This window comes from Haemorhous mexicanus, chromosome 20, assembly GCF_027477595.1.
Source record: "Haemorhous mexicanus isolate bHaeMex1 chromosome 20, bHaeMex1.pri, whole genome shotgun sequence".
In the NCBI taxonomy this organism is placed as follows: domain Eukaryota; kingdom Metazoa; phylum Chordata; class Aves; order Passeriformes; family Fringillidae; genus Haemorhous; species Haemorhous mexicanus.
Window position 1 is genome coordinate 7,266,391 of NC_082360.1, and position 24,435 is coordinate 7,290,825.

General features: G+C 44.6%; 1 protein-coding gene and 1 long non-coding RNA gene across 4 annotated transcripts; one reads left to right on the forward strand and one right to left on the reverse strand.

The window, feature by feature from the left end:
• The first annotated feature begins 52 nt into the window (after window positions 1-52).
• LOC132336799 (uncharacterized) lies at window positions 53-18,612 on the forward strand. Of its 3 annotated transcripts, XR_009488956.1 has the most exons (6): window positions 53-128; window positions 1,567-1,669; window positions 10,168-10,262; window positions 12,197-12,431; window positions 13,041-13,250; window positions 17,491-18,612. It is a non-coding gene; the product is annotated as an uncharacterized LOC132336799 (long non-coding RNA). The 3 variants fall into 3 exon arrangements; XR_009488955.1 differs by lacking the exon at window positions 53-128 and having other exon boundaries at window positions 553-1,669; XR_009488957.1 differs by lacking the exons at window positions 53-128; window positions 12,197-12,431 and having other exon boundaries at window positions 553-1,669.
• A 5,331-nt stretch (window positions 18,613-23,943) lies between these two features.
• Window positions 23,944-24,228, reverse strand: SMIM36 (small integral membrane protein 36). Its single transcript, XM_059864736.1, has one exon. The coding sequence runs from the start codon at window positions 24,226-24,228 to the stop codon at window positions 23,944-23,946; it is 285 nt and encodes a 94-aa protein (XP_059720719.1).
• Between the last annotated feature and the right edge of the window lie 207 nt (window positions 24,229-24,435).

Here is a 24,435-nt window from a genome sequence, read left to right on the forward strand (position 1 = left end):
GGCGGCCGCTTTAACCGGCCCTGGCTCCGCGCAGCCCCCGCCCCGGCCCGCCCACCGCGGCCCGGCCCCGCCGCCGAGCGCGGGAGGAGCCTGCCCGGCGTGGGCACCCGCGGCATCGCCGCTGCGAGGTGGGGCCGGAGCACCGGGGAACGGGGCCGGGGGCGCGCCGCGGTGGGGGCGGAGAATGGGGCTGGGGGGAGCGCCCAGGTGGGAGCGGGAGCCGCGGCCTGGCTGCCCAGGGTGGCCCGGCCGAGCCGGGCATCTGGCCAGCAGTGGGTGGCAGCGGCCGCGGCGGTGCCGGGGCTGGCGGTGCCCAGGGCTCGGCTGCAGCTCGTCCCGCGGCCCCGCAGGGGATGGAGCAGCACCGGGCGCTGTTGGGGACAGCGGTTTAATCACCATTGTCTCATCTCGTTCATCAGAGAGGAGGCGGTGGCAACACGCTTCCTCTTCCCAGTCTGGGAGCTGTAGGAGCCTTTGTGCCGGCCATTCGGCACAGACTGACCCGGGTGACTTCACCCACCCGCCCATGGGGCCCATCCCGGCGTGGCACAGCAAAACGCCGTGGCTTTGCTGTCACATAAACCTGCACATGGGATCATTAACTCCGCTCCAAATCGAGATTACAGTGGCCAGACTGCTTGGTGGGGATAAACTGGCTGGCGGGTTTCCCCGTCTCTATGCCCTAATCTTACCTACTCAAACCTAACTTTGCCAAGCAAGGGTTATTTCAGTAAGTGAAGGGACCATGTCAAGCATTTTTCTGTAAGGTGAACGTGGTGTTGCCTTGTACAGTACAAATCGGGGAATGAATTAGGAGAATATTATTACTACTAGAATTCTATTTATGCTATTTTTCTAATCTAATATATTGTTTACAGTGGGATTTTGAACAGTTCCAGCCCTCAACCAAAGCGATTAGTAGAGGCACACCAAGGCAAATCCACGGGTTTAGACAAATAAACCATACTCAGTGTCAACATCTTTCATGGTAGGACTGAGGCAGACAGGATCTGCTGGCAGCTGTGCCATGGTTTGTAAGTCATCTCCCAAGCTAAACGTGTCACCTCTGCCAGGTAACCACCTCCAGCACAGGGAAGAGTGAGTGTCATGGCTTGGCTGCATGTCAGGCTCAATCTGACTCTCAGTGCCCTTTACCAGCTGTTCCCTGGTGCCAGCAGTGAGCAAAGGATTAGGTGGTAACAGTTTTGTAAACTGCCGTGGCAAGACTTGCCCCTCAGTTTCTGTAGTTCCAGTAAAGAATAAGCTCTTCTAATACAAATTGCAGATTTTGTTCTTCAGCAGGGGCTTGGTTGCTGCTAGGACAGGTGAGGCTGGGCCAGAAGAGTTCTGCAAACAGCCACTCAGTTTTTCTAAAAAAGGAGGGCAGAGCTTGATGCTGGAAAGGAGAACTCCTGAAATGCAGAGCCAAGCTAGTTCTCTGAGAAATACTCCCATTAATCTCAGTGAGGTATCACTGTTAATATGTTGGTATAATCTGTCATCCAATTTTGCAGTGTCACTGGTCATAAAGTTTCATATTGCCTATGTTATCTTTTAATCCAAAAGGAGCAAAGTTTGAGGACGCTGCTGAAGAGCCCAGACTTGCACACAGCTACATTTCAACAGCTGAAGTGCCAGCAGTATCCCAGTATCCTGGCTTTATATTGAGGTAGGGCTTGTGGTGATAAAGCTGCCTTCCTGCTCAATACCACACACCCATCCTTGCATTCCTCTGCAACTCCCCAGTAATTTGCATTTTCAGGTAGTAGAAATGTGCTGGAATATGTGATGTGTACACCATGACTGGAAGGTTGTCTGTTTTGTGGTTCTGGCAAAAAACTGGGCTGACTCCTGTAAAATGAGTGCACTAACACCTTCAAAGGTGCACACAGAGGTGCTGCATCTTGTCTCCATCTCCTCTCATTCCCTCTCCTCCTCTTTGACTCTTTCTTCTGCCTTTTCCCAAGCCACTGTCATTTTCATTTCCTTCCCCGCTGCCTTGGACATTTGATCTAGACTCTACTCACAAATGTGTCAGTTTTTCTCCTCATGGTTTTCAAAGCCTGTTCTTGCACCTTTGTTCTGTAGACGCAGATCTCAGACCAGTGTAACTTCCTGTTACTGGAGCATCAAAGATACACAAATTCAAGATACAGTAAAAAAAAAAAAACAAAAACAAAACTGTTCGGACTTGTTTACTTTGAATGAAAATAAAAACATTCATATCATGAAGCCTGACTGAGTGGAACCAGGTTAAGAATGCCCCAGCCATCATGACAGTGGTGATGAAACTGGAAGATTTTTTTACTGGAAGTCAGTGTCTATTAAGGGGAGCACTAAATTACTCAGCACAGGTATTGTTAGAGCAGTCCTGACCAATAACATATTTTTAGTACCAGTGACTCTTGTTGAACTCATCTCTGTAATTGTTTTTGATGATAGAATGAATCAGAGTGCCCTAAAAACATGGCAGTAAAAGTAAGCCCTTATTATGGACCAAGGAACCATTAAGTCTAAATCCTAAAAACTGGCATTCAGCATACAAGATTAAGGAAGCAAAAGCCTTGTTAGTTTGGTTACTCTTATTTACAAAGTAAGAAAAACCAGAACCTTCAAATAGCTTAAGTAGTTTTGATTAAAAACGTTCTTAAGACTAGAAATACGTCATTGTGCACTCAGCCAGAAATGCATTTTAACAAATGAGTCAGGGTTACAAGAAGGATGAAGGAACTTTTCTTACTGAATGCATCCCTATTGTGGGGCCCAGTCATGTAGTGTGCTTGGAAGGAGCAACACACTGAGCATGAACAGCCAAGGGCTGATTAGTAAGACATTTAACCTATTATTTTTTCACAGGACAAAGAGACTTTCGTTCTGTAAGGTATTTGTAAAATGGGTTTCCACAATGAACCAGGCAATCCCAGACTCCCATTTGGTACCTCATAGGTGTTTGCATAGCAAATCTGTTACTAATTACAACTCTTGACACTCAGGAGTATGTGAGCTGTGTGGTTTGCCCTTATTATTTTTAGGTCAAATTGTACCCACTTACAATCTCCTGCCCGCCCTTCACAAGCAGTCTACTTGTCTAGAGGTGGAGAACTTCGATGAGCATTAAACTGTCACATAAAGACATACTGAATTCTGAAAGAGACATCGAATATCTGTATAGGATTATGCAAAAAGGGACACAGAAGTAGGGTCTTTAGTTTTCTCTGCATTGCAAAATTGTCCTGGGTTGTACAAATCCAGCAGGATTTGTACAACCCAGGACAAATTCAAATGAATTAGCAGGCTCTGAAAGCTTCCTTTTCCCCACCCAAGATGAAAAATGTAATTGCCACTGGGATGCCAGATGTGAAGGAGATTCTGTCAGGAGGTTATATTGATAAAAGTAAACATCCTGCACAAAAGCTGAGTTTCTTTTGGCTGCTTTGCACATGAGTCATGCTTTGCACAGATGAGTTCTTATTACAAGCCTGCACAATAACCAGTCCCCTAATTTGTTATACAGATAACAGAGAAGCAGTTCCTCACTTGCCAAAATGGATGTATCAGTGACAAGACACGGCTCATGCTCCCAGCTACTCACTTTTTGGAGCTACTCACCTTTTGGCAGTGGTGATGGGCTGGCTTCAGGCAGGAGAGCAGGACACCATGGCTCAGGGAGCCAATTAAATGCAGTGGGGAGGGAGCAGAGCAGCACAGCTTTAGTGAGGCACAGGAAATGGGTTTGCCAGGTGAAACTCCTCTCCACTCCCAGTCTACACTGGAGAGTGAATCAACCACTTGGGGTAAATACGGGGGGAGAAAAGTACCCTTCTGCTTTCTTTTGACTTCATAACAGAATATGAGGATTTAGCCTTCCTGTCTTAGGGGTGTGCATGATAATGGAGGAAGGTGGTGGTTTCATTAAGGTTTGATTTAGAAGCTTTAGTGGTAAAGGTCTCCTTTTCTTGGATTTAGAGAACACAGGGTGTGGGCTTTGTTAGCATGTTCAAGGACATGTGGCAGCAGAACTACCCTGTGAAAAGTTTATGCTTTGTGTCCTGCAGACAGCATGGATATAGCTTTTTTTTTTCCTTGCCACAAACTGACCCAGATTTCAGCTTTATTTGACAGTCTTTGAGCATAGTGTGAAGGAGAGGCATCGCTTCTGGAAATGCATGTCAATGGTCTTGTGAAATGAGCATCTCTCCCTCCCTCAGCCTTCCCCCAGTCTAATTAATAAGGTCATCCCACTGAAGGCAGGCCTATAAATAGCTTTCCAAGCACTAATGGAATTAGTTCTGGCCTTGACGACTTTTCCAGGGTGACACAGGTATCGAAGAAGGGCTTGCTCCTTGACATAGACAGCCACTTACAGCAGGAAATGTTGAAATGTAAACATTTACCTGATGTCCCAGCTCTTGCTGCCAGCACTAAACCTGAAATGAGATTACAGCATTGCTACTCACATTGTAGAAAGACTTGCAAGTGAAACAAGGGATTTTAGAGGGATGGGCCTTGTATTAGATTACATTAGTCTGGATAATGAAATGTCAAATTCTGCTGAAGGTTTCTCGTTTGTCACTATTTCTGAGGAAAGTGTATTTTTTATGTCCCACAAACCCACAAGATTTTGTGAGGATAATAAACAGTTACAACAGGAAATAAAATCAAAGTACTTCCAGTTGATAAGAATCTTTACTGTGACAGCATTTAATGGGAAAGGAATAGCACAGCTATAAACTCTCAAAAGAGAGTGATGATTAAAAATTGACTATTTAAATTATCAGTGAATAGAGCCACTGAACCCCTTCAAAAGCAATGGCTGAATTATTAACATTTAAAATCTGGCAAGAGACTGGAATTTTATAATGAAAATAAAACTTAAATGCATGATAGAAAATGTAAGCTCTGATTGTTTAAAAAACTTGATCCAAAATGTAAAGAGAATGTATCTGATTCAGGAACTTCAAATCAATAAGCATGAAGCGCCTGAAAACATGAGAAAACATGAAATTATAATGTGATTATCTACGTGACTAATAAAGTTTAATTACAGTAAAATAATGGAGAAACATTATTTTGCAGTCTGTTCTGTTTGTTCTGTCTTCGCAGTCTGTTCTTCTATTTGGCCTGTGTATTTCAGTAGTCCTACCATGTATTGCATTTCCAGTAAACAAAAGGGCATTTCAAAGATTTCAAAATGCTTTTTGGGAAAAACGATGAAGGTCAAATTTTATATTAATTCATCTTTTCAATCAAATTCTTTGCTGTTGCATGTTCTGAATATAACCTTCTCCTTAAATGAAGAAGCTGACACGAGGGCAAGAGGTGCTTCTTCATGTAACTGAGAAAAGATCACTTATTTAGAGGAGAGAAAAGCAGCACTTTTCAGTTTCTGAAATGGCTTTGGACCAGCTGCACAAATTCTGAGTCATCAGATGAATCAAGTCTGTTAATGACTGCAGAGAACTTTTACTTCAAAAAATGCAGAAGCATCCTGCTTTCTGATATTGATTCTGTAGTGCTTCCTTTGGGAGGCTTTAGTCATAAAGGTGCCAGATTTCAAGACTTTTTTAGAAATAAAAAGTGTGAGAAGGGTTTGGCTTTTAGTAATTGTATCATAAAAAAGATGATGGCCCACAGCCCTTGGAACATCTATCAGTTTCTCTAACAGAAAACAGTATGGAATTTTGGCAGAAAGGCAAAGAGCGAGTTACTGAAGGTAAAAGTCACTCATAAAGAGAATTTTATATGAAAGGCCAGATCAGGACAACCTGTCTCAGGAGCTAAGCACCTGCCATTGCCTTCAGCTTCAGACTGGAGAACACCTGAAAAATCGCAGTTCAGTTTCTTAAAGCAAGGGGATAAGAGTCATGAGGATCTGTGTTGCAGCCTGCCTTTAGGAAGTCTACAAGAGAGAATAAAGAATTACTCTACTGTATTGTAACAGTATATCCTCTCTGTGTCATAGATCCTAAAAGATGAGGCCATCCTCTAGCTGTTTTGTTATTGTAGCCTGCAAAGAAAAGCCCCAGCTGTACCCCATCCTTGGAAAAAAAAAGACCATTTTTGCCCTTTTTTCAGATGTAGGATTTTAGCACCCAGAAATGGAGTCCATTTCTGGGTGCTAAAAATGGGTAAAACTAAATTATTTCTCTTTGGACCCAATATTTTAATATATCCCCAAATTCTTCCCTTTTCAGAAGTAAGTGAAAAATGTTCACCCTTGTACCAAAGCCAAAATAAAGCAGTTCTGTGAATCCTGGTCCACAGTGGACCATCTTTAACAGATGTTTGTAACATCACATGCAAAATCTTTTCCCCTCTTTTCTTTTCCCCATCACTGGGATTTTGCTCTGTGAATGTCTGCCATCCACTCTTAATGTGCCAGTCACTCTTAATTCCTCATCTTGACATCACGATCAATGAGGGGAAATAAGCTGTTACTTAATGGGGCTGACACAAAATCCATTTAAGTTAACGGGAAAGACGCTCATTGTTTCCTATCAGCCCTGGGTCAGGCCAGAGTGAACAGAGTGGGTGGAATTTAGCCCGTCATTTGTCATCTGAGAGGAAATGATTCCTACATCCCATTTGGACTGCTTAGAGATTTTAAACATATTTAGCAAAAGCAAACAGATTGATTTCTTGTCAGTTGTTAAATGGTTGAAACGTTACTCTGGTTGGATAGTCTCAGTTTAAAATAATACTTCATTTTCTCAGTAGTTAAAAAACCCCCCAAATATAGGAGAGAAAGATCAAGGTGGGTGTAAGTCAGTGAAACTGAAGAGGTGCCTGACTGCCCTGTGCAGGTCATGAAGCATCATCTACACAGGAGCTCAGCCTCCTAGGCAGGGGCTGCACAGGGCCTGTGAACTCACCCTGCCCTTCCTGCCACCTAGCTGACAGCCTCTCAGTGTTATTTATTTTAGGTTTCCTAAAAACATTTGGAGAGGGAGAAAACATCTGTACTCCAACACATAGTGTTGTCTCAGGTCTTCTAGGTTTTGTAAACAGATTTAATAAAATATGAATCCATTTTTCTCTATTGCTTGCAAATGTTTACAAATATTCAGAAGCAAAAGGAACATGTTCTTTAATATAGCCCAGCTAACATAGACTGTCCCTACTATATCTCCCAGTCTGAATAATGCTTGTTAGCCTTGGGAAGAGGGAGCAGAGTGCCTGGCAGGGACAAGAGGATCTGAGTGATTGTCTGACTTGCAATTCCCCTGATAAGTTTAGAGACTGTTTCTGCAGTGTTTCTGCAGAAATAACTTCTGTTCTTTAAGAACAAAAGTCAAAGTGTTCTGTTTCTTGGTTATGGTGTGTTACAAAGAGTAAAGGTCTGTTTCACCACGTCCCTTCTGAACAGCAGGAAAATCTTGGGATATATCATTTAGTTGCTGATGGCCAGGCCAAGTTGCTGAGAGGTCAGAGGACTTGCAAGAGACAGAGACATCAAGAAGTTTGATTTCAGTGCAAATTCATCTACTCTGCTCCAAACAGTGATTGCAAAACAAGTGTTACTGCTGCTGGCAAGCTTTGTGAGGCCTTACATCCACCATCCACTTTGTTCTGTCTGTCCTTGAGTTAGAGTTATAGATTGTGTTATCTTCGATAGAAGGGATGAATTTTCAGACAGACTCTGACCTAACTTCTCTTTCTGCTGTGGTGGATGAAAGTCTGCAGCATTCCAGTGATATTACTGAGGGATTGGACTCACACAAATGAGACTCTGACCCTCACATAATTGCTGGAAGGACTAAAGGAGAAAAAAAACCCTAAAACTTGGGAAGTTTTTAGGAGCCATCTGGAAAGCGCTTGGGTAAACAACAATCCAGAGGGGGCACAGGAGTCACTCAACTTGTTTTTTAAATCCCTCAGACAGCAAATTCCTGTCCTCTAGATTCCTGGGTCTTAAGGCTCAGTAGCAATATTTGTAAGTAGAGGCTGGTTGAAGAAAATCAAGAAATAAACAGACAATGCCCCTGATGAAGAGCTGAAATAGAGATTATTGTGGGCACAGATCATGTCTTTCCAGAAACTGTTCCTTCCCTAGGGCTGTCACTTCTGAGCTCCTTCTGGTTGCCCACAGAGGGGAGTGGGGAATCCTCATAAGAGCCTAACCTTGTTCTGCTGCACTGGGTGTTACAACCTCTTATCTGTTGCTTGTGGGTGCTAAATTGCAAGGCCACATTTTTGAGAACAGAACCCAGAGCCTTGGAGGAAGGCCGTGCTTTCAAACTCTGTTTCCTCAGTAGCTTCTGCAGCGCTGGGGCGGCGGTGCTGGCCGGGGACCAAAGGCCAGGAATTCCTGTGCTGTGCTCCGGCTGTTCCTCCTGGCTGAGGCCACAGCACTCTCCTCCTTTCTGTATGGTTTCAGCAGGATCAGTTTTATAAATGACAGGGCAAGATACAGCCCTGGTGTGAGAGTGGGGCTGGGGAGGGCACAGGGCTGCTTGTGTCCCAGACTAACCACCGTGGTGGCATCTGCCCTCGGCTGACCCCGCTGGCAGCTGTGCCCTGTCCTGCTCCTACCAGCTGCCCGAGGCTCATTTCAAACAGCCTCACATCTGATAGAAATAGGAATGGTGGCTTCTGAATGGCCTCCAATTCTTTGGAACTTTACAGGAGTCTTGTAATAGCATTTTACTTAAATTCTAGAAAACAACCCCAAAGCTATTAGCACCCTGGCACTGGAAAAACCTCTGTGGAGGTTCAGTCAAAATGACAAAAGTCTCTATCCAAAATTTATAAAGGCAGTTTTTCAGTGGAAGTCCAAATTCCCATATTTTGGCAGTAGACCTGTACTGGGTACATTTGCACTAACATTAACCATTTAAAAGCTCCTTAGTGCCCTTTGACACAAAAAGGAGAATGCTTCCTTTGAGGAAAGATGTCCCTTAGCAGAGGAGAGGAAATACTCTGGAGGAGTTAATCTCTTCCCTTTTGTTCTTGAGTTTTGAGGGGGACAAAGGCTCAACTTTTGGATGGTGACATTAATCCCACACAAACTGAGCAATGCCCCCGCTTGGAGCTCCTGCAACATGGAAGGTTAAACTAAATGGATGTTAAACTCCAGGCTGTATAGTGCATGACACATTAGTGCTTTTAGTCATCAATATATTGCTATTTAAAGATGACTGAGACTTTTAAGTCTGATGATTATTCATATTAAAAGTGTTTCTTTTTCATTTGATATTTTTTGCTGTCATGCAGACATCTCTATAATTAAATGTGTGCTTAACTCTTCTGTCTCTAGTTAAGTAGACATTAATGGGAACCTACCAAAAACAACTGTCAGAAATGTTCCTGCACTTTAATTTAAAAGTATTAATATCAAATTACAGAGATGATAAAAGTCCAATATGAGATCACTAAAGGGAATCAAGGCTAAATAGTTTTGGAATCATCCAAGGTAGTTTGTTCAAACTGCTCTTTTTCTCACAGTTTTTCTATAGTCACAGCAGAGACCTATTCTCCACAGCATAAGGAGGGGTTTAAAATTAAACACTTTTAAGCACAAAATCTCTCTACTTATAAAAGAGTAGTACTGAAGTTGCAAAATCAAAGACCTTAATATTAGGAAGCACCAAAATTCAAGTCAAGTCTGTCTTAGCCTGTCTCTGTCTAATATTGCACACTATGTAATGTCATAATCAAACAGTATTTTTCCTGTGGGAAAAATCACACCACTGAATAGACTATGTACACTTTGGGAGTAGCTATTCAACATTTCATTTTTCAGTGTGTGGCGTAGGGTTTAATCCAAGCTGGGAGGGAGAGGTCTTACACAAGTCTTGATAATCTGATCTGATCCTTAAGTCATTTACAGACCAGCCCTAATCTAACCTGGGCACTGAATCCACATGCTAAAATTTTCCTGTGATTTTTTTTTTAGAATTTTCTTTCCCTACAGTAAGATCAAATCACCTGCTGCAGTGCCTGCAGGAGGGAACTGCCTCACTGAGTAAACAACCATGGCTTGATCCTGCCTTCCCAGGGAGCAGGTGGATGCTTGAGATAACCTGAGGTATAGATGGTATTGTACCACTGACTGGAGATCCCAAAGGTGCTCTTTTTACAGCCACTTGCCAGGCCAAAGCTCTTTCCTGTGCAGGAGGATTTCCATCCTTGCAGCATTGCTCTGTCATGACTTTGCCTCTGTTCCAGGCTATGGAATGGGGCTGAGCTTCACCTTACACAAACTGCAGACCAAGCTGGAGGCCCATAACACAACCAAAATTGGATCAATTCTTTTGTAACAAGTGAGTGGGACCTTAAATGGGTATGTTGTTTGTACTCATCTCTTTGCTGCTAAGGAGCAGAGAACAAATATTTGTACAACATTCTTCACAAATCCAGTTCACATAAACCCTCTGCCCTCCCTGCAATAAAAAGCTGCCAAAAAAGATTGGCTGTTCATTAAATTTTGCTGTGGATGATGAATGTGGCTGCCTCCAAAAGCAGTCCTGCCCTCTAGACTGACCACGGCCTGGCAGGAATGACCCAGCTGTTCTGACTGGCTTGGAGGGCAGATCCTCAGCCTCTCTTGGGAGCTGTGACTACAGTGCAGCCAGGGCTGCTCTCTGGACCTTTATTCCAGCTGATTAGCTGCACAACTTTACATCCCAAATCCTGGTTTTTATCCTCAAACGTGAAAGCCCAAGCCAAGCAGCTCAGAGTCTCTGCTTTGGTCACAATTTACCCACAGCAGCAAGGGTTTGCTGGGGGAGGGTTGGAGAACAGCATCATGAAGATGTGTCTGCTGCATTTGGGAATTTCTGCAGAGTTCCCAGCTTGGAGGGGAATGGGACACAGCCCATCCTGCAGACTGTCTCACAGAGGAGGTGGCAAAGATGCTCTTATTTGTTGTCAAAAATGGACATGCTAGCAGGGGTCACAGCCTGAGCTCTGCCTGTGGGAATGTGGGCAGCCACTCTGCATGCCTGCCCAGGGAGCTGTGCCAGCTCGCCTCCACCCTGACCTCACACAGCCCCTGTTATTCCAGCTCTGAGTCCAGCTCCAAGCAGCAGCTTTGTCCTCAGTGCAGGAGCAAGGTTTGTTTTGATGGCAGAATGATTAATGTGCCTCAGCTCCATAGCTGTAAAATGCCTGGGGAGATGGAGCATGTCTAATTTATACTGTACCACAGCCAGGTGAGCACAGCACCAGGTTCCTACTCGGGCATGACCGTGCTCAGGCTCAGTATTTACCTGACTGCAAAAACTACAGGTGCTTTCCTCATCTTATTGTGGCAAAGCTGGTATCCACTAACCATTCCACTTGAAAAAATACCACCCAGCTCCCTAGAGAGGCCACAGTGAGAAACCGTCAGCTCTAGCAAACGTTTTCTTATGGGATCAAGGAAATTGCAGTCACTTTCCTTACACTGGGACTTGAGGCAGCATTGAAGGAGCAAGCCCTGTCTTCTGCTGTCCTGCAGGTGAGGCAGTGAAGCTCATCTCTTTTTTTAAATTAAAAATGGGCTAAAACCAGTGTAGGAAAAAGCCCTCCTCAATCAAAGAAGCCCTTGGCTGATGGCAGGTCCTGCCCTGCAGAGCAATCCTGGCCTGGGGCAGCATCACTGCAAGGCTCTCCTGATTTAAGGCCTGAGGGTATTTTGTATTTGCACATTCATCCTTCACATAACCATGTCCATGTTTACATATGGCTGATCTAGATTTTACCCTGATTTCCCAACCAACAATCTCTGTCATTTCCTCCTTGACTCACCTCAAAGCCAAACTGTTCAGTGCTGGTCTGGGAGTGATAAAAACACATTTATCCAGTGTTGGATAAATGCACTGAAGCAGCAGCAAGAACAGCTTTGGGGACACTCTTCCCATATGCCAGTGTCCTTTGTTTTATGTTCACTATGGTTTATTTTTTTTATTTTGTGCTGATAAACTCTGCAAATATAAATATCAAGCCAGACTGGTTTCTGTGAGCATTTGACATTGATAGAATAAATTACCTTTCCCACATATTTTCCATTATATATCTCTTTCCATTTTGAGCTGCACACGGACATGGGAAGGAAACCTTTGCCATCACAGCCCTTTGCAAACACAGTTCTCTTCCAAGCTTTTGGTCTTACTACTAAATAAATATGTATGCAAGATAGGCCTGGTGTAGTACTAAAAACCCACTATTATTTATACCGCTTTCAAACCTATACAAATTCTAATTTTTCACACAGCACCCTTGTTCTAAGGCATGGAGCTGCAGAGGATCTTCCACAGCTGTGCTTTCACCACCTCCAGGACCAGAAACCCAAAATGCACAGTAGAGACCAAACCTTTGGTTTTTTTCACTGAACACAAATGAAATGTCTTCTTACCTCAGGGGAAACAAAATACACCTGAGAGCTGAATTTCCTCTGGAGGTACCCAACCCTCTCCTTTGGAAAACTGAATTTCTAATCAGGCACTCAGGTAAGTAAAAGAGGAGCAATTCCATAGCCATGAGCTTGGGCTTGCAATCTGATTGACCCCACAACACTGAAAGAAATCATCTCACCCAACCAAAAGGGTAACATAAAGAAATTTTTCCATACCCTGAAAGGCAACAAAATGCCTGGCCAGTTTTGAAGCTTTTTGGTAAAAAAAAAAAAAAATAAAAAAAAAATACAGCTGAGTTTCATCAACTGCTGACAAATATTTTACTTTCACTTACAAACTTCTGCAGCCTGTGAGTACATAGTCCCAAACCACTTCCAGAGCAGCATCACTCTGGCTCTAAGGCAGAAGTCCTGTCCCATCCAGGGTGAGTGCTGCACTGGGCTCAGTTCAGACCAACATGGCCAAGAAGGGGACCCAAAGGGTCAAGTAGAGGAAAGCCCCAAACCCAGCATTTCCTGAACTCTTTCTATTCTCAGTCATTTCTGTTTAGTTCTGTTTTCTTCCACTTCACTACTAGGATGGCCCTGCCAGGTTAGACACAGCTCCTGAAGCCTTGCAGAGATGTTTTTATATTGCATCTTCTATCATTACATATTCTTATGTATGACATACAGTCTTATATGTATTTATACCCGCGCACAGAGGCAGGTCAGCCCTGGTTTGCCAGCTGGACTGGACTGCAGAAGTGACAGAGAGGGGAGCACAGGCTGGGGAGATTTACAAATCTGCTCTATACATTGCAACAGACCTCATGCAAAGTCAACATGGCCTTGCATCATCAAGCACAGGCTGGAGCCAGGAAACAGCTCAGCTGGAGAAGCCACAGAATGAGGAGAGAACAAGCCTGTTCAGGTAAGAACTCTGCATCTAAAAACATGTCCTGACATATTCACAAGAGGAGGTTAGGTATTTTTGAAGTTGATTTTTCTTTTCTTGCAACTCCCCAATCCTCTGAGTTCATTAAAATGAAGACACTTTAATTTCCAGGACACTTTAATTTCCAGGAGTGGCCAACAGGGAAAGGTCAAGGAAGGACTTCTTTGTAATATCGACTCTCAAATTCCAGGGAGAACAGCAGGATTTTTATTAAACCAACATCAAATTCTAAATTACTGCACTGTCAAAGGAAAGTAGGACTGCCATTATACAAAAGGAAGTGAAAGAAAAGACTTGATGATTTATAGCTTATACACAAGTCTGTCTGAAATGGGGTCTTGGGCTGACAAAAGCAAGGGTCTGGTTACCAGCAGCTGGTCCTGGCTGGGCACAGAGCAGCCAGAGCTGCTGCATCAGTTGTGTTACACATGCCCTCTGTAAAGCAGATTTTGTGGGGACACATTCATAGAACCCCAGTTCTGAAGATTCAGAGTTCCTCAAAGAATGTTCTACAGTCTTCAAAAGAAATGAAGCAGCAGTTTTTTGCTGTTGCACCAAACCTCAAATAAAGAAAGCAAGCCCTGGGAACCCAGTAAACTCTGTACTGAGCAGGACACTCAGTCTCTTAGGGAGGCACTCCAGTGTAAAATCCAGAGCTGTTGCTTGCTGCTTTGTGGTTTGTATTTCCATGGATAGATGCCAGAGGAAAACAGTCTGATTAGACAAATTACTTTTGTTCAAATTGAAACAGATATTTGATTTTATTCATCCCATCTTCACTTGAAAAATGCCATCTGCCCACTAAAAGGCATCCTGACATCCAACTAAGCAAAAAACATTGCTTGAGGCCCTCAAAGGGAAAACAAAGGGAGGAGCTGAATCTCCCAGGTGCAGCCCTAATGGCATGAATTTGGGGTGGTCAGAGCTGTAGCTGCCTTTGTCCCTCAGGAAAGCTTTGCTCAGATCCATGGGCTGGATCTGAAGACCAAGACACTGTCTTTTAGCAGTTAATTAGTTGCACCGATTAGTAGGAACGTCATATAAAGAGTGACAAAAAGAGTGTGAAAACCAACAGTAAGAGAGCAGCTGGATCTGAAAGCAGGGTGGAATGGCAGAAAGCTGGGGCAGCTCATCCAGCAGCCAAACTGTGGCTTGACAGGCTCTGAAGCATGACAGCCAAACAGAAACCATTATGGTACCCATGCAGATTTGGGCCCCTCTCCTGCATTGCAGTTGCACTCATCACCCCCAGGTATTTCCATTGAAATCCTGTTGAATTACCTTGAGTAAGCTCCTGCCTGCAGCAGGGACAGGGAGAACAGAGCACAGCACATGGCCTTCAGACCTGTCCAGGGTCACATCCCACTCGAGAGTAACAGAATCTGGCCCCTGCAAATCCAAAAACTAGAGCATGAAAAGACCACTGGTTTGTGGGGAGACACCAAGTGCACGTCATGTGCTGTACCTGCATCCCAGAATGTGCTTTTTAGAAAGCTGATGCTTAGGACAGCAGTTGCATGTCAATGTCAAATATCCTGCCCTGTCTCTTGAGCTTCTGGAGAAAAGGGGTGACCCAAGATGAGCTGAAGAATGAGAATCAAGCTGGGGTGACCTCTGTATTGAATTTAAGACACTGTAGTTCAGGGTTAAAATAGAAGCACCTGCAGAAATTACAGGTTCTTTATGCAAGAACCTGTAATTATGTGCACAAAGACGGGTCTCAGCATGTGGAGCTGTGTGCATGCATTATTCATTAATATGGGGCTAGCAGCCAGAGAAGCTAATAGGGTTGCTACATCAATGCATTCTTTATTATCTTTTATTAGGAGACATGCATTATGATGGTTTCAGTTTTTAAAATCCAAACATTAAAGTGTTTTCTGACTGTACCACATACAGGAGCAGCCTGTGCTGTGCCAGCAGCCAGGGCTGTACCTACAAACCCAATTATCTCTCTGCAGCCTTGCCCTGCTCTGGTCATCTGGGGCACTTGCTGTCCCCATCTACCAGGTTGAAGTCATGATCAGGCTCACTGGGAGTTCTTAGCCCAAAGTGCCCCTTTGAACTCAGGGCTGCTCTGAGCCCTCGGTGCGTTCTGGCAGGTTGTGCTGGGGGTTTGAGACGCTGTGATCTGGCCAGTAGAGGTTTATCTGCTAAGACAGAAAAGCTGTGCCCTCTAGGAGCAGAGCTAATCTGACTGGCTGGCACTCCAATCAAACAAGAGTGGCAAAAGGCTTCTGACCCAAGAGGATGCTCTCAAGCTCTGCACTGACAAGATGCAGTGATAGGAACTGCCCAAGCTCACAGCACTGTTACACACTGGTAGCACAAATCCCACCTGGCCCAGCTCAGGACAGGCATTCCTGCCATCCAGCCAGGTCCTGGTGCTCATCCTGGGGGAACTGGCCTCTGAGGACAGCAGAGAGCTGCTGAGACCCAGCTTCAACTTCCAGCTATCTGCACAGGATGGGAAGTACTTGGAGATCCAAGGGTACCCTGCTCATTGCAGGCAGGTGAGTGCTGCTGCACACCTGCCTGGAAAGAACTCATAGCAAAAGGCTGGCCCTGCTCCAGTCCAGGTAAGGGCGAGATTTTGCTATGTGTAGAAACAGAGGTGCTTCACCCTCATGTGATGAGAGCACAGCTTTAGCCTTTTGCCTTCATCCATTTCATCCAATAAGTACGCCTTGGCTTCTTCTGTTTAAAAAAATATGGAAATGATCCGGCCTCTGTAACATCTGTGACTCCAGATTACCCTGAATGCTTCCCAGCAGAGAGGGCACAGAAAAAACATGGGCATCTCCTCCCTAGCAGCTGTTAAACAAAACAGGAAAAGGGAGCTCTACAGCATGACTGTGCTCTGAAGCTCTGCCCTGTGGGCCAGGCTTTGGCCACCTTTGGGGAAGTTTTAACAGCACCATTCACCCATCTCCCTGCTGGTGGTGGGACCTTTCTTTGCCTTCTTGCCTCAAGCATGACTGCCCTCTCCTCTGGGAGCTCTATCCCAGGCTGGGGCATCCAACCAACTCTTTCACTGTACATGAAGAGCAAACAGGCAACAAAATAAAAGCACACAATCACCTTCAGCAGCTTAAGAAGGCAAAGCATTTTCTGTTTGCAAAAGGGAAGAGCAGTGAGTCTACCTACAAAACAGTTTCCCATTAACCAGCCCATGATAGTATCTTACACTCTCCTAATGGCAGTTTAACTGTCACCCCAACAAACAGATGGACTTTTGTAATACTGAGAGCACAAATTCACAAGAGGAGGGAAGCCTCAGCATCTCATGGCCTACTGTTGGCTGGAGGGGAAACAAAAAGGGTCCTTTGTCCCTTCAGCTCTTCAGAGGCAATAATGGGGGAGCAGCATGTCCCCTCCCAGGCCAAATAACCCTGCCAAGGCAGTTACAAAAAGGCATGGATGTGACAGTGATGATCCCTATCTCCTCCTTCAGTATGGCTTAACATTCCCACCTGTCCCTGCAGTTCTCTAATCTCTACACCAAGAATTGGTGAAAACCTCCCTCCTCCCAGGGAACTCAAACACCAGCACCTTTTGTAAATACACATCCCAAAGTTGGGGTGTTAATACTTCACAATGATTTTTTCCATGCCAGAATGAGTTAAGGTAGGAGTCTCTGTCCTGGCTTCAAGTTTCCTGGCTTTCCCCTGTCTGTGTCACAACATAATTCTTTCCAGCAGCCTTTTCCTCAGATGTTCAGAGTTAGCATTGGGATCCCTGCCAGTTTTCCTTCCCAAAACAAACAGGGAGCCTCCTGATGCCAAAGATTTGCCTTCTATTCATTTCTCCAGGGATAGAACACTTGGCTTTACAAGCGATGCCCCGATATTCAATTCAGCAAGTGTATATAAATAAAAATGCATCTTTACAGAGCCTTGTCTGCACCAGAAAAGACTGGATGGCGTGCCCCTAACAAGCTGTCTCTCTCCATCAACTGTAAATAGAGCTTCAATTAATTAATGAAATTATCTGACAAGTTAGTACACATTGCTTCAGCAAGGAAAATAAGGCTTACTGTCAAATTACTTTTTGCTGGTGTAATCATGTCAGCATCAGAGTTTTCGCAAGTAATAAAAACACCCACCCATTATTAAACCACCCTGGTTCCAGTGTAAACCTAGTCTAAAACTAAAGCCCTGAAAAGTGATAAAATACCCTTCCCATCTCAGTAAAAAAAGCTTTTCTTTCCCTCCAGTGTCCCTGGGATCATAACACCTCCCCTGCCCTGATGACCTGCCTGCTTTGCCTGGAGGGCTGGAAATTGCAGAGCTGCTGGTGGCTGATGAGAAATTATTTAAAGGAAGCATTACTGAGAACCCTGCAGAGAGCAAACCACAGCCCTGCACTGCTCCCCACGGGGCACAGCTGAAATTTGGGAAGATTCTGTCTCACTAAGGGACATGTCCTTCAGGTTCAGGACAGGTGGAGTGTTTGTGCTTCAGCAAGCCCAGGCTGCTGCTGTCTGCTCTTTTGGAAGGAAAAAAGGTAGGTTTCCTCTTTTTGAGGAAACAAGTGTGTGACTTACATCAAATCTGTGCTTAAAATGCTCCTGAAACAGGAATGCAGAGAAAGGGAAAGAAATCACCTGTAATAAGCGCTATTAATATGTCTCCATCAAGTATTGTCTTTTTTTGGTTGTTGTTGGGGAGGGTATGAGGTGCAGTGGCTGTACCCAATGGACAAGGCACCTACAGACATCATATCATCTGCTGCTACTCACAGATTTTTTCAATCCACCTTTTATGCTCATTATATTCCCTTTATGTGTGCCCAGTTTCCAGCAATAAACTTAAGACAATTTCCATTAATCTCTCAGAAATTCAGGGGGTTTGTCATTAGAAGAAGGCAAAGGTGGATATGCCAAATTCCTCCCTGCCCTCCTCTTTTTTTAAAGGTTTACCCCTAGAATTGACCTGAATTTGTATACTTATTTTACATGACAGAAGTGGCAGAGATAAAAATAGAATATGAAGAATATTACATAATGAAGTGATAAAAGGATATTGATTACTTAGGCAATATAATTACTACAAATAAAGGTGGATGCTAAGCCTATATTCCTTGCTCATGCTGAAGCCAATAGCAGTTAAATTCAGTGTATTTTTAGAGTAATAAAGAGCTATACCATGGGCCCAATCAGCTTCAATACTGAAGGAGTGCAAAATGAGAGTGCTTAAACAATATGTCCAAATCTTCTAGGCATTCAGGAAGAGACACAAATATATAATCATTCATAATTAACAATTTCTCCATGGCACTATCCGTGAAAGGATCTCATGTTCCTTAATAAATATTAATTAAATAAACCCTACACCCCACTTCTGTAACAATTATTCCTGACATTAACAGATGGAGAAACTAGGGCACAGCTTCATTGCCCACACAGAGCATCTGCTGCAGATCTGGGATGAGACTGACCCATCCCCAGCCAGGGCTGAACCATCAGATTCTGGATTCGGATGCCTTGTGACAAGGATCTGCCTCCAAAAACTGCCCCTGATTTGTCACATTGGGGTGGAAATGCCTCTTTGAAACATGAATGTCAAACGGTGTCAGTGTTAGATAGGGAAGCCGAGGAGCAGTGTCTCCAAGGAAACCAGCATATGTGAGGAGGAAGTAAGGAAACTCAAGCAGGAGCAGAACAGAAGCTTGAGAAGGCATCTGTTCAGATTTTTCTGCTATGATTTTCTCTAGTTAATTCAGATAGCTTTCTGCTGTGGATGTCAGAGCAATTTATTTATAAACAATTAATTTAGCTTTCCACCACTCTAGCATGAAGAGCCAGCCCTTCACCTCAGAGCCCTGAGAGCTGCCCCAGGAGTCCACCTGCTTTCCTTGGGGGCAGCAGCCACCAGCAGACTCCAGCACATGTACATGCCTCCCATCCTGCTCACACACACATCCTTGCTGAGGCTCCAGCTGTCATTTCATGCAGGAGCCCCTCAGGGACCCCAGCAGGACACGTGGATTCAGTTCAACCCCCAGAGCCCACCCAACAGAACAGATCCTGCACAAGGAGTCAAGCACTTGGGAGAGCCACAAAGTCACTTGGGCTGGAGCAGGGCCAGGACACGAGGGCAATGCCTGCCCATAGCAAAGGTACACAGGTAGCTCAAGAGACTTGGGGCTGTGGGGTTTGATCCCTCTAAAAGATGACAGATGGGCTCCCCAAAGCAGCATTGGCTCATGGTTGGAAGAACAGTACTTCCAATTAAACTCCCAATACCAATTCTTACCTCCTGGCATTCCCACCAAAGCACCAACATCACACAAGCTGCATGACTGATGACTCAAGGTGATGCAGTTCTAGGCAGTAAAAATTATTCTTATGTTCTTACAGCCAAGGGGTTTGACTTGGACATGTCACTGTGCTCCCACATTCAGCACTACCAGGGGATGAAAAATTGTGCTGATACAAAAATGAGACAAGATTACCCCTTTTCAAATTCAAAACAATCACTGCATGGGAAGGAACTCTCCCTGGCAAATATGGGTTAGTCTGTCTGGACTAATCCTCTACTCATATGTAGTGGCTTATTAGGGATTTTAAAAAGAAATCTGAAGGCTTAGACAGTATGTTTACAGTGGAGCAGCCTCACATAAAAGATGAATTTTCAGTGAATTTAATGACATGTTTGACTTGAATTAATATTGGAGAACTCTGTAAATCTTTTTTCCTGTTGTTTCTGTAAAATCCTTTAATAAAGGCTTTACAGAAGCTGTAATTTGTGACTCTAAAAGCACACTAAGCCAACTGTAAGTGAGCCAGTGCAGACTGAATTCCTGCTTCCTGCAGAACAGCCATAAATCTTCCCAGCACCCCTGAGTTTGCTTCAGATCACAGAGCTACAGATATGAGAGTGCCATGGTGACCACAGCTCACTCAAAGCAGATGTTGTAAGGCTGTGCCCAGGATTTGCCCAGATTTAATGTGGCTTGTTCGGTGACTTCTCTGATCCACCTGCACTGCTGTGGGAGGATATTTTATTTTGTTCTCTTGGATCCTACCGGAGTTAGTCCATGGGCTGAAATTCAAGTGCAGCCCCTATGTGCCAGTTTTGTAGTGACAACCCCCTTATGAACTGCATAAATGACTAAGAAGAGAGAAATCTCAGTGCAGAGGGCAGAAGAGCAGAGAAAACTAACCAGAGACACATGGAGCAAAGCACAGAGGAGACAAGAACTGCCCAGGGATGCCCCATAAGCCGAGGGCAGAACTGGGAATAGAGCACATTTCCTAAATCCTTTTCACTCATATTGCTTATGAATAAATGTTAATACAATTTTACCCACATCTCACTCATTTGCAAAGGGCACCTGCTGCAGGACAGGATTTCTGTGCTGGATATCCTGGACTTAAAATCCTGCCTAATCCTCTGGCCAAAGCATGTCTCCATAGGCACAGGCAGGATTAAGCAAGGCACAAACCCATCCTCAACTGAGCAGGGATGGAAGAGTCAGATTCAGGGGCTCTTTCCCTGAATCCATGGATCCCCAAGCCACATCCTGGTGCTTCCCCATGTGGGACAGGGCTTGGAAGATGCTGCAGGTGTCTCAAAGGGATAGCTCAGTCTCTGCAGAGCTCCTCTGCAAAGGCTCAGTTTGGGATAGAAAGCAACAAAGCCTGGTTCAGGATGTTTTGTACTGTGTGAATTCCAGCAAGGGATTCACATTTTACACACAGCTTATACAAACAGCAGCCCTGCTGTGGGAGTACTCATCCCTGTTTTCTCACAATGAAGCCAATGGCATGGCAGAGGACTGCAAGCACTCGAAGGAACACAGCTTCCAGGCTGATTTCTGGCAAGCTTGGCCTGATAAAAGCCCATTTGCATGCATCAATCTTGACACAGTCATTAAGTAAAGTGTGGCAGCAGAGACCTCCCAAAGCAGTAATTTCACTCACAGGGACTCGATTACTTGGAATTCTTGTTACATACTCAAAGACTCTCTCCCACTAACAATACTCTAATCCTGGTCTAGTGTAAACAATATTCCAATATTGGCCTAGTAAGACAAATTACTCCAATATTGGTTTAGTATAGACAAAACTAAGAAAGCCATTTTATTCCTGTTGGGAAGACAAAGTCCTAATGCACTTTAGTTTTTCATTTTCCAGAAAGGGATTTATCCTATGTTTACCTTTCTGCTATCAGAAGGGAAGTATAATTTGCTGCTTTTACCTCCACGCTTTGGAGCAGAGTCCACCAACTATCACAACATACAAATGTCCTCATGAGAGAACAATGGAAACTGCTCCTGTGCCTGCAGCCTCCCCAGGCAAAACTTCCTAAAGCTTAAGCCAGAAAAATTACCCTGGCAAAATCAGCAGCTTTGCCATCAAGCTTCAAGGAGCCAGGGATCTGTGGTTAATGCACACAAAACTCCATATCTGGAGAATTTAAGCTACCTAAAGGTATTTATTAACACAGCTTTGCAAGTCTGTTTTACCTACAGAAACAAACACAGTGGCAATGAAATGGTGACATGGTGTCATTACATTATTTGCATGACCTTCAGCAGAGAACCACAGCTTCTTTGCTGGCGATGTGGCATTTGGTGTAACACGAGCTGTGCCATGCTCTTTGTGATATTTTTGAGCTCTTTTTAGTCTTCCCCCAAGGCCTTATTAACAAAGAATGCCAGGGATCCCTTATCACCAAGAAAGCTCCTAGAATGTTAAATGATACATGGACACACAAAAAGTTTTAAAGAGCTTACAGGCTGAAGGGAAGGCAGATGGGAGAGCCCAAGGAGAGATAACTCACCCTGTATGGGTGACAGCAGGCATAGACTGCCATATGGCAGCTCAGTCACTGCCATATTTAGCCAAAGCAACTGCAAGGAATTGCACTTTTTCAGTGCTAAATAACCAAAAGAAGACATTCAACATAGTTATTTCAGCATGATATATGGAAGAGGATTATGACACCAACTTCTGATTTAGCAGTTTCATCATCAAGGGTTTTACTCCAGTTTAAACCCACCCATCAGGAACCTTCCTTCCAATTCCCAAACCAGGCATATCCATGACTCCCAGGGTGCAAAGGACAGCTTGAAAACACAACCTGGGTTGACTCACAAGAATTTAGAAACCAAAAGAAAAACCACTAAGCATTCTGGCTCATTTTCTTAAAATACAGTTAAATGAAAGGTACTCTTGAGATTTCTTTGCCAGAGCCAGGATGTTCTGTGGCTGATTCACAAACCAGCATGTCTGGGGATGTAGCACAGGCAGACTGCTCCTACCCAGCTGGAGTACAAACCATGCAATCCAGCCAACAGCTTTGTTCAATTGTGGTTCGAATTCACTGCAGTTTATTTCTGGAAGTATTTAAAATGCCTGTCCTGAAGACATTGGGACCACTGCATCCAGTGAGTCATCCATGACACCTGACACAGGTAATAAATCTCACTGTGTTTACTAAAGCTTTCTGTAGGACTCTGTGGGAACTTCACATTAACATGATCTAAAATAGCCTATGGCACAGGCACCTGCAACAGTCTGGGTCCAGTGCTAATTTTCCCTTAATAGCCAGCTAAAATCCACCACTTAAATAATATCACATATAGGAACTTGAGCACTATTTAGAGGGACACAATAACCTAGTGTTAAACATCCCATGGAGCACTCAGAGGGAGAAAACCAGCAAGATGCAGAAGAAACTTGTTAACCAAAAAGGCCTTTAGCTTGTAGCTCTGAAATTATGGGAATAGCAGGACCTGATGCAGATAGCATTAGATTTGCTGGAGATACAGCCTTGATGGGGCCCAGCAGGAACCTGATACAGCTGAAGGAAGGCTCAGGACAAGAGACAGGGTCAGACACATGGAGATGGACACTAAAATCCAGGACGTGGGCTCAGAAATTCCTGTTCCAGTGGACAATGATGACACATGTTTCACATTACTGGTGAATTCACCTCAGTTCCCACTTCCCCTTGGGCAGGAGGCATTGTACCCAGCTTTTCCAGGAAGCATACTGTATCCTGCCAGGGGATCCATGCAGGGAAAGGGGTGCTCTGCTCCCTAAGAGCACAGCTTGTGTTCTACCTACAGAAAAAAAGTGCCAAGACAGGCTTGGCACTGCCCTCAGGGGAGCTCACAGCCAACATGGAAAGTATTGAATTCTGATGGGAGCAGCAGCTGGCTTCTACAGGAAAGGCACTATCTCTATCCTTTGAAAATCCTTGGTGTTTCTGCTCTCCCTGGGGAGGTGGGAACAGTTTTCCAAGGTCATTTGCACAACTGACTGAGGAAGATGTGCCGAGGTTGTGGGGCAGCAGAGCTCAGCCCTTTGGGGTGGGATGCTCTGAACAACACTGTGTCCCTGCCAAAATAACTGCACTGGGCACAACTCAAGATTAAAGAAGGCCCCTCATCAGAGCCTGAGAGGATAACAGCGTCACTGCTGCTGGCTGCCAGTGGGCTGCAAGGCAGCAGCAGAAATGGAAATTAGTCTCTTTATGGCTGGCAGGCAGAACTGCGAGCTCATATCAATGCAGAGCACAGCTCAACACCAAATGATCCCCTGAGCAACGGCACCACATCAAATAAATCTGAACGTACCTGGGGATGGCGGGATCCTTCTGCACACAGGGAGTAAACATAGCAGAGAGGCAGGGACTGGAGCTCCAGGCAGGGTCCCTCACACAACTGTAGTCCTTTTCCCAGGCAGATCAGCAGAGTTCTCATAGGCAGAGACAAGCCCCTTTGCCCAGCGAGTGCCAGGGGAGCCCTGCTGCATCACCACCAGCCGGATTGGGGGCTGGGTGTCTGCAGGGACCTCAGGAGCATATTCCTTGCTAGGATCCTTCCCTCTGCAGTCATAGAGCACGCAGGAGATCAGGAAAACCAGAAGCAAAATGACATAGCTAGATACCAGAATGATGAGATTCAAGGTAACGGGGTCAATCTCCAAATAAAACTCCATTTGGTCCCATACTAGAGAGGGCAAACCTGGAGAGTGAAGTTTCATATGCACGAATGAGCAAGTGCTAACTGACCAGAATAGATGTATTGGCTTTGTGGTAAAAATACACTAATCCTCAGGTCTCCTGTAGCAATGGATTTCCCTGAACGGGACGATTAAAGCAGCTCAGTTTAATAACTTAAGCTCCTTCTTTTAATGCCACGTTGC